This window comes from Rhea americana, unplaced genomic scaffold (genome assembly GCF_003343005.1).
Source record: "Rhea americana isolate MKP2758 unplaced genomic scaffold, rheAme1 scaffold_576, whole genome shotgun sequence".
NCBI lineage: Eukaryota > Metazoa > Chordata > Aves > Rheiformes > Rheidae > Rhea > Rhea americana.
The window spans coordinates 74,813-85,343 of NW_028186730.1; the positions used below are offsets into that span (position 1 = coordinate 74,813).

General features: G+C 45.8%; 1 protein-coding gene across 4 annotated transcripts in view; it reads right to left on the minus strand.

The window, feature by feature from the left end:
• SLC38A10 (solute carrier family 38 member 10) overlaps positions 1–10,525 on the minus strand; it is a 39,170-nt gene extending 28,645 nt beyond the window's left edge. For 2 of the 4 annotated variants that reach the window (XM_085319212.1, XM_085319211.1), the window contains exons 1-6: positions 10,395–10,520; positions 9,226–9,343; positions 5,580–5,625; positions 3,458–3,551; positions 2,048–2,191; positions 143–267 (exon numbers count right to left, since the gene is read on the minus strand). In XM_085319212.1, coding sequence (XP_085175338.1) covers positions 143–267; positions 2,048–2,191; positions 3,458–3,551; positions 5,580–5,625; positions 9,226–9,343; positions 10,395–10,505 — 638 coding nt within the window. In that variant the 5' untranslated portion in view covers positions 10,506–10,520. Of the gene's footprint in view, positions 1–142; positions 268–2,047; positions 2,192–3,457; positions 3,552–5,579; positions 5,626–9,225; positions 9,344–10,394 lie in introns of all 4 variants that reach the window. The other 2 variants (XM_085319213.1, XM_085319210.1) reach the window with 2 other exon arrangements.
• Between the last annotated feature and the right edge of the window lie 6 nt (positions 10,526–10,531).

Sequence of the window (10,531 nt, forward strand, 5' to 3'; positions counted from 1 at the left end):
TCAGCAGGCTGTAAAATATTTTGATTAAAATAAAATAGGAAACCAGATGGTATCTATCCCATGCAGATTCTCATGACCCTCTGCCCTCACAAAAACTCACTGCACACCACAACTGCCAGAAGTGATAATGGCAGGTACTTACGACTGGCAGGCAAAAGACATGCCAAAGATGGGGATGCAGCGAAAAATGCCCTCCCAACGAGTGTAGCTAACTCGCTGCAGCCATTGCCCACTGAAGAGGCCATGCTTGAAAGAGGATAGTACAACCTGCAGCCAACAGAAATAAAAAGGGTTAGGTTCAACTCAAAACAACCTCACAGCAAGCAAACAGCATGGCAGCAATAGAACCAGTGCTGGGTTAAAAGGCAGYGTGAGACAAGGCTGTGAGGAACAGCTTACACTGCATATCACAGCCTGATCTCTATTAGAGAAACTCCCCAATTCCCCACCCACCCACACACACCCACACACTTTAATAAAGCTCCCAGCAATCTCAATAGGTCCCTTGCCACCAAGGATCCTAGGGTGTATTTTAAAAGCTATATGGCACTCCCCCTTGTCTGATGCCATCAGACATCACAGAATACACCAGGGTGGAACAATTTCCCCTGACATATTTAACTGTGAGGATCATTGTTCTCAGCATTTTTTTTTGCACTTTTTTTTTAAACAGATTTTTAAAACTAAATGGGAAACGACATTCACCTTGGAGAATCCTGTTCAATGGAGAGAGATAAAGGTTCCTAGGAAAGGACTCCAACTGCACACTGCTACTCCAGAACCATTTAACACCAGTGTACTGAATACAAGGATAAACTTCATGAAAGCAAGGAGAGCAAGGCACTCGGGGCTAGGAGAGCTCTTTYGCCATTGACAGGGAAACTAGCAGGCATTGGGTTGCACAGGAAACAAAGTAAATAAGTCTGAATGCCTGTTCATAATATTGCCTGAATGGGGGTTTTCTAATCCCTAGAGAATATGTTTTAGTGCAGCCAACTCTCATGAAATGTCGTGGTTTTCTTAAATGCATGGCTCCTGGAACACAGTGGTTTTGTAAGACACGCTCATTTACAGTTTCTAGCCTCATTACAGAGGAAAGCTCAGAAGTGTGACCCAGTATAACCTACTAACCAAAATAAACAAAGGTAAGTAGAGAGAATTTCTACTCTCCCCTCTTTTTCCTTTTGTTTCCAATATCCTAGGCCTGAAATCTGGGGGAGACAGGACTAGGACTCCAAGACTAAGCTGCACAAGCATGAAGTCATTAAAAGGCAAGTGAAAGACTCTACCTATCAGAAAATGGTGCTATACAATGCATATTGGCCAAGCCAAACAGAGAAAGCTTTGGATAACCCTCAGCTTACCCTGCTTAATCTAAAGGGTCAAGAATCCATTTACCTCAGTAAAGCGAAACTCTTCCGTAAAAATCTAAAAACAAATATATTTATATATATGGATCAGATCTGAGATTTTATGAAGCTTTCAGTGCATGAGAAACACACGTGMTGGTATGCAAGAAATAAAACCACTCACTGCCTGAAAGGTGTTAACCATCAATTGCAGAAAAGTATGCAAAAAAATGCAAATTTGGGGTTCTTAACAAAAATCAGCTCCCCCTGTAAAGATCAGAAGCACTGAGGTTTTTAAGGCAAAAAATACATATATACATATATATTTATACTTATACACACAAACACATATATATGATAAAGGTCACTTTGCTTCCAAGCACTTTTCCCCTTGTTTTGAGCCCTAAACTATGTAAGACACCAACAAATAGTGTAAGCCACAATTTAGTTGCCACGATCTATAGAATTTGTAGCAGTGGAGAGACCTGCTGTCCAGTTCCTACAGTCTATATATTCTTACCTTCATGAGCTTAAGTGAATGGGCACCTAGATTAGTCATTATGCATTGTATCAGCATTATTTACCAGAGAGTGTTTTAAACTCGAGTCCTGTACCTGCAGGCTGTCCACACAGGATAATCCAGTGAACATCTGTGCTAGCCCAATAAAGAGAAGAGTATTCCCAGCATCAATACTCACCACAAACATGAAAACAGTGTAAAAGATCAGAGCCATGGCACTGAATGACTGTATGGAAGCCATCATGTTCCTCTGGAGACTCAATGGAAGAACAATGCACAGGGAGACAGCAAAGAGCAGGACTATGCGGAAGCTGCCAGACACCTGGAAAAGGGACCTGCATAAAGAACTGAAGTGTGGAGCACACTTAAAATATCTGAGAGAATCAGCAAGACAACTCCCACTGATGTAGTTAATTTTCCAGAATGAAGAAGAATGTAAAACCGGGACAGATTTGGAATGTAAAATTCTGATTCTATATGTATTTAAAGAAAGAATTGATACTGAAAGCTTGCCATTTCTTTGGCTAGGTCTGTGATTAGCCTATACAGTCACTGGGTGCCACTGTTGCTCTACACAGTGCGTGACAGGTCCATTCTGAAGTGTAAGAGTTGGGGGGGGGAAGGGGGGAGTGTTTAAATGCTAATCCAACACAAGCTATTCAAGTATTTTCATAGAGTTAAATGCAAAACAAACTTACTTTGGAAACAAGAGATTGAAGTCCTGAAAATTCCGATCCAGAAAATTAATCAAAAACTCACATTGGTATTTATTATAGCAGAACACTCTGAAATGCTTGAAAATATTTAATACCTAATTTGGCTGCAGCCACAACACATCTTTTTAACTTCACAGTCCCTTAATCAGAGCTTAGCAGCATCAGGCAGAGCAGATAACGACCCCGCCAAAATCCTTCCACATGTCCATTTTGCTTCCCCGCGCTGCCCTTACGCCGGCTCCAAGTGCTGCTGCTTGTGCCCCCACTCACAGCTCTCCAGGGAGAATAGCAAGAGTCTCCTATCCACAAGGAGCACCTCAGAGAACCTCCTGCCACARCACATCTTCAGTCAACACTGGGGTCATCAAAAAGTGTATTTTATGTTAAAGGGGAAGCAGGTGCACAATAACTTTGGCCACCAAAACATCAAGGGGGAAGGGACAGAAAAACCCTCTTGAACTAGAGTGCTGCAAGGGAATACGAGCTCAGACAGAGGAACTGTCTGTCACTACTCTTTATGGTCAAGAATTAGACAGGAAGTACCATCTCTTTCAGGAAATTATTCTAGAATTAACAGAGACCAATTTAAAAAGAACTCCTTTGTTGGAAGTGCCTTACTGGAGGTTTTACACACCTGATCGTTCCCCACAAGCCTGGACTTCCAGGAGTTTATAGAGCAAAATGCYCTGTTCCCAAGACATGCCATTAATGCTTACTATGAGATGATGCCACATCACCTCGTGGCTTCCTGAACACACTATTAAGGCAGGACACTCTTTGCTGTATCTAAAGCACATGCAGCTCAATACACTTACCAGAAGAATTTGGAGAACTCTGTCTGCATTGATGTAATAGAGCGAGGATTTACTTACCTGAAATCCAAGCAGCCGGGCAAAGAAGTTGGACCCCAAATCACCAATCACAACATAGAAAGCAATGCAAGTTCCTAACATCAGCCCAATCATGCTGCAAAAAACAAAACAAAAAAAAACATACAGAAATTAGGAGGCTGAAGCAGGGACTCTGGAGTTCAGCTTTTGCTCCTGGGCAGGTATGTGACAACAGCCACATTTCCAGCAGATTCATACACTGTAGCTCTCACTACAGGAGAAGACTTTGTTAATGCTAAAACTACTTTAGAGACATCTTGAGACATTGCCTGTAACTTCCATAAATAAGGCTGTGGTTATGGAAACCCCAGTGCTGACTGCGCATTAGCGATGAGAATAGCACTACAGACCCTGCTCAGAGGCAGCTGCAGTTCACGCATGGGGAGCAACAGACCTCATGTCTACACCAGAGCCTCCACTGCTACAGTCACTGGCAATGACWAAGTTTTAGCACAGAGAGGATCGAGAGCTACACCATACACTCAACTGGAACATCTGGAGATCACCTAGAATCCTACTGCAATATCGTATTTACCTAGGAACATTCAAAAAAGGTAAACAGCTAACAGGGTACATTTAAAGTAACTCAAAACCTTGTGCCATCACTTGCTCGCTCGTGTTCAGAGGCAAAGTGGCCTCCACCAGCCTGACTTCTGAGCAAGCACATATCACAATTCAACACAACTGTCTGGCATGTCATAGCAAAGACAGGCCTCAAGCTTTGGGGAACCCGCACTGTGTTTCCATGCTGAAAACACATTCAGCAGCCGGTAATGAAGTAGGTTCTCTGTTTTCAAGGATCCACTGGGGCTGCGAGCCTGTTCTCAAAGCTGTAGCAGCAGGCTGTGCATCAGAACAGAGCCCTTCTGCTGCTACAGTGGAGGTACCACACTTTATTCTCAGGCTTATGAAAGCCCTTCAGTTCTGCACTCAATCCTAACAAAATAAAAGCCAAAGAAGCTCCATCCACCTCACAGCCACATTTGATATCTTTGCTAGACTTGTAGTTTAACTGCTGTTTGGAGGCACAGGAGAAACAGACCTTAGAGATGGCAAGAACTCCTTTTTGCCTCTTCAGGAAAACGATGAAGAGATTCAGCGAGAGGTCTCTTAGCCCCACCCCCAGCAGTGAGGGTCTACCATGAAAGTCTCAATACCAAATCAGCTCTCAAACAGTATTCCACAAAATGAGCCACACTTCAATAAAAAGATTGTTTTATGAGCTGCTTCTCCGCCCATTCACAACTGCATGAACCACTTTCCCTTCTATTTCCAATTATATAACATCCCTGTGGCAATTAGAGCAATTGCTTGCATGGACAAGTAACATCTGAGAAATATTCTGTGTATTTTTAGCAYTCTGCAGCAGTTTGCAGCTGGAAACAGAAGGAGCCAGAACCCACCACTCACTGGCTGGGGCTCAAGAGGCCTCCACCACAGAATCTCTGCTGGAAAAAGCAGTGCTGTAATGGTGCCCCATCTCGCAGCAGGACTGCTGAACGAGACCTGCTAGGACTCTTCTGCTTGCACTGGGGTTGTCTGAGGAACAGGAGTCTGGCAGCTGCCAAGCTAGAAACCTCTTACCTTGAAAAAGGGTTTGGATTCCTCTCCACAAGGCATTTCCTAAAGCCTAGCGTCTTCCAGAGCAAGGGAGGACCCCCTGTGAAGGGCATGCAAAACCAGAGAAGCTAACGGGTGGATCAGAGGTACTGAACACACCCTCTCGCACTAACTCACGGCAATCTTGGCAGGCATTTCACCTCTGGAAAGAGGCCACAGATTATATGCCCGTGATCTTGTAGTGCACGCAGCAGAGTAGGAGATCAGAGTTTGTTCCCTGATTTCTATGCTCTTGCTAGGTAGAAAGGACTCCTGTCACCACTTCGAAATGAGTGGGATATGCTGAAGGGAAAACATGCAAGCTACACTCAGGTGATCTCACTTCCTTCCTTTATTCAAATTCCAGGTAGCAAAGAAGACTTTGGGGACCAGAGAAAACAGGAGTGTAAGAAATGAGAGCACAGCAAGGCCACAAGAGGCTACAGAGCAGTGTCTTTCATTAAGAAAACCAAACTATTCAAACTTCAAATAAGTAGCATATTACCTTGTTTCCACCAACATTTTTCCAGCTTTTCCATAGGCATGAAATGCTGGCATAAAAGAAAAAAAAAAAAACATTGTAGTCAGTGAAACAAAAGTCCAGAATAGAGCACATACATCAGTTAGAAATTAAACAATAATAGTGACAAACAGCAATTCAGCGAGAACCCACTGCTGCTGTATTCCAGGGCTGAATTCCCTTCCCCACCCTCCCATTTTCTTTTCCAGACATGCCCTCCACAAATCGAAAGCCACATAAGACAAGAACAAAGATGAGGGAAAGATACAAAGCAGGTTCTTTTTTTTTCTACTTCATTAAAAAAAAAAAAAAGTAGTGTGAAGTAGCAGTCACACATGGCAACCATTAAAAGAAAGTCAGCGCAGAAGAGAAAATATGCATGTATAAGATGCTGTGTGGCAAAAAGTTACTGCAGTACAAAATTTCAATCAAACTCTTATTTTTATCTTCCCACTATAACTGAACCGCCTGATGTTGCTGGATGGGAGATCTGAGACTGTGCCCAGAATGTTCAATTCCATACCCAGAATACCCAGTACTCACAACCCACACCAAAAGGCTGCTGCCAAGAGACTTTTTCTTTCCATACTTTGGTTGTAGCTTGTAGCAGAAAATGATCAGTAGTCTGTAAATCATTGGGTTTTTTTTTTCGTAAAAAGAAAATGCCAAGAAAAGGCTGCTGGTATTTTTAGAGCTATCTCGCTGGAGAGAATGGGAATTAAGACCTCCAATTCCAAATACAGACCACATTGCTTGATTCTGTCAGTGTTAACTGTACAGGACCAACACAAACACCACTGTGGATTCCCTCTTCATGTTCTCTCAAGGTAGGGCGCACACAACTGGAGGCAACCAGGAAAGAAATGGAATTCATTTCTGGAAATGTCTTCTACTATTTAAATATTAACTTACAAATGCTGATTTCTTTGGATTCTACTAAAGCTAAAAATTAAGGAAACAGGACATTCTCCCATAGAATGAGAAAAAAGCACGGTAAGAGACCCACAGCAGAACAAAGTGGAACTGTTATGTGGGGTGGCGCTGGAAACGACAGTGGCTCGGTGATAGACAGGGTGGAACACTYGTCGCAGCCACACGCGCTGCGAGTGCGGAGAGAGGCTGCACCACTTCACTCTCCAGCTCTCATCTTGTTTGGGAACTTGCAACAATAACARAAAAAGGAAACAGCCCTCGAGTGGTTCAGTCAGCCAGCCAGTATCAAAGGGCTAGGTATGAGAGAGAGAGGAACCAGCAAGAGGAAAAATATCCCTCCTGGAGACTGGTTCATTAATGAACCAATCTCCAGAAGGACTACTGCTCCCGCATTGTTCCTACGAGCTCCTTTTTTACATCGCATAGAGATGTGGGTATCTCCAGATAATAACTACAGCTGCCGGCTATAGCCYAGGCTTGAGATTCTGAGAAACAATCAGTCTCCTTGGCTATTCTGAAACGATGTTCTAATGAGAACAAACCTTCAAACATTATGCCAGATGTCCCCATCTGGGGACACTAGAAAAATTGGATCCTTTATCTTCTCAAGGAGGAAGGAGACTATGGCTATAAAATATATTGTACAGTCAAACGTCTTTGGAACGGGATCTCTAGATGCCTAACAAGCTGGGTAGAGCTGAATCGGCTCAGTAATTAGAGATGCCCTTTTAAACCAAATGTGGTTACTACAACAGGCAACCTGTGTTTCAGCTCTTTTCTCTGCAGGGAGCTGAGCCAAACTGCTTCCCAGGGGGGTGCAGCATGCTGCTGACGGGGTCAGTGCTGAGCACAAAYGGTCTGCAAAGACCCAGGCCACTTTCAGCTGCTGTAAGGGGTGGAGAGAAGCATTAACTCATCTCTTGGTTAAATTCCATTTCAGAATCACACCCACTTCCCCGCCTGTTCACACATCTGTCCAAGATCTTTCCTTTCCACACTGTGCAGCTGAAAGGTGTTGAAGGGCAAAATATTTTTAATAACCAATCCCTTCATGCATATGGTTCTGCAGAGAGAAGATGTCTGGGCTAGATATTAGCCTGCTACGATCCTGGCTCTTTTGTAGTTGTAACGACTGCTCTCAATGTTCTTCCGGAAGGGACTGGCTGACTGAAGTTAATTTGCAAAACTTTCTTACATCTTTCAGCGCTGCCAAAGCCTCCCACAGAATCAGCTGCAGGGGCTGCCAGGATCTCTCGCAGATGTACCAGAGCACAAGCACACGGTGACAAAGGCTGTCTGTGTGGAGCTGCTCAACCTTGATGCATTAGGATGCATTGTAGGAGTGCTGCCTTTCCTCCCAGCGCTATCCCTCCTCTGGCTGCTCTCAGTGGCACCTCTCCCAGGGCACAGGGAGGGAGGAAGGGGATGCATTTCTTTCAGTGCCAGCGTTTGTGTGCCAGGAGGTGCCAGGAAGTTTAGAAGCATTACTGGCCCTCTGTGTATTCGAGCCCCTTGGCTTCAGAGAGTGCGGAGGATCCCTTCTTCCTGGGAGACGCTCCAAGGTGAAGGGGACTCTCTGTACTTCGGCAGAGGGGAAGCAGCACACAAAGACTTGTTGTAAGGAGGCAGGGAGAGGCAATCCAGGCAGCTGGTATGGGAGTGGCTGGGCCAAGTCAGATGCTACCTGAGGGCTCCACGCTAATTGAGCCTTCCTTCCAGTATCAGAGGCACAGCCTTTGAAACCACACAACTTCATACTCTTTTCATTTTCTAGTAGATGTATTTTCGCAGAAGCTAAACTGTGCAGTTCAATAACAGTACCTTGAGCACTCTGAGCACTGAGGGGATCCATCTGTCAACAGCACAGTCACCAAGCAAGCCATACATTTTGCTAAGCCTTTCACCAAGAGCAAAGCCAGCCAACTCTCTACTCCCCAAAAGTAGTAAGAGAATCCTCGTAAGAGGACACTTTTCCAATTGGCAGCCCTTCATTTCACATGCCAGTCAAGAGAACTCAAACCCAGCCATCCACTCTGGCCCCCCAAGTTAGTCAGAATCAGAAGAGAGGTCATAAACAGAGACCAATGCTGGCGCCAGTGCAGAGGAGACGAACTCTGAGGAAGAGGGCTGGCAGACTCTGCCAAAAACCCACACATGAATCTCACAGATGTTTTTATTTTCTCGGCCACTTGGAACCTTGCACACTGTTTCCTCTCTGCTCCCTCTGCTCTGCCATAAATGCACATATAGCTCAGATCCAGGCAGCCCAAGCTCCATGCCAGGCGCTCTGCTGGCAGAACCCAATGTCCTCAGCAGCACACTGGGTGGGGAAGCTCGTGGCTTTCGTGCTGAGACCAATAATTTACACCAGACACCCACTACGCCAGCTCCTGAAAACTTGGGTTTTGATCAGTCAGCACTGCATCTCCTCCCCTGCCCTGCAGAGTCAAAACAATTCTGTGCCTATTAACTTCACTGTCAGGAGCAGATTTAAACCCTCATATTCCCCTGGGGACATGAAGCAGGGAAAGAGACTGACGGAGGAACAAAACACAAACTGAAAACTACATCAAGAAATCATTTTATATTCCAACAATATCAGTATGAAAGTTATAAATTAAGAGGTCAAAGTAAAACCACAGTTAAAAAAAAATAAATAAAAAAAAGAAAGAAACAAGCCTCAGCTGAAAATTCTCACCAAGGCCAGGGTAGGTCCTGCGCTTGCTGAGATTGGCCGATTTCACCAGGAACATGCAGGATTGATGAGTCATCCAAGAACAGAAAATCAACAGCAGAGCTCCCAGGACAATGCCACACTGAAAGGGGAAAAAAAGGGGCGGGGGAGGAAGACAAGTACAAGATGGAAAGTAAGTCATTTCCCACAGTCTTATTGCTGTCCCTTATCGCCTTTAGACTCCCTCACACATTTTCAGCCACACTTTCGCCTGTTAAGGGAGTTCCCTTAACTTCACTGCAGCCAAGAAAAAATGTGACATATGAGTTCAATTTTCCCCCTTTTTGCAGACCAAAGCAGACACGCAGCGGCCACCTGTCTCCCACAAGACTCGGTTGCGCTAGCTAAGCCTAGACGGGTAAATCGGGAACCATTTGTGGAGCAGAACTTCCACAGCTCCCCTGCCTGTGTCTTGGCACCGCTGGTATCAGGGCACACACTCCCTCCCCCCATGTCCTTGGCAACTCGCAACAGGTTCGTATAACGYAAAAAGAGATCGCTCTTCATCCCGAGGCTCAAACTCCGTTGAACTTCTTTTTTAAAAATAAAAGAAAAATGGAACTGTTGGTATAAACAAGTTACCAAGCGCACCACCAAACTTCCTAGCATTGTTCTGCCTTGCTGATTTACCCCTTTTCAGGGCACGATGCTAATCGTCAGACACTTCTTAAACAAGTGACTTCAAAGGGGCACAAGCAACCCCCAGTCTTAATCTCAACTACTACTTGCTCTGTTGTGTTGAATTTGCTGCGGTTCCAGGCATCAGGGTAACTCCTAGGTAGGCGAAGTAACAGCCCAGCTCTTAGCACAAGGGGTCAACAGCTAGTTTGCAAACACTTCCCGCCAGCCAGCTGGACACACCGTAGAGCCCTCCGACGGATAAACTCTTTGCTTCCCCCCGGCCACGACTTATGCGAAGAGGGGAAAGGATTTTCCTCTCTTTTCCTCTTTTCCTCTTCCTGTAAGGGGGAAGGAGCTGCGSTGTGGTGCGAGAGGCGAGCAGCCTCCCCCTCGGGCGCCTCCCTCGCGCCGCCGCCGGTCTCCAAACGGCGCGGAACGGCYCAGGCGAACGCAGGACCCGCAGCGCGGCCTCCCGTCCCCGGTGCAGGCCCACGGGCGGCGGCCGCGCTCACCTGGCGGAAGCAGAAGGGCACGGTGAGCACGCTCACGCCCACGATGCTGTTCACCACGTTCATGATGAGGCCCCAGTTGGAGCCCGCCGCCGCCGCCGCCGCCGCCGCCATGGCCCGCCGCGGGGGTGCCCCGGGGC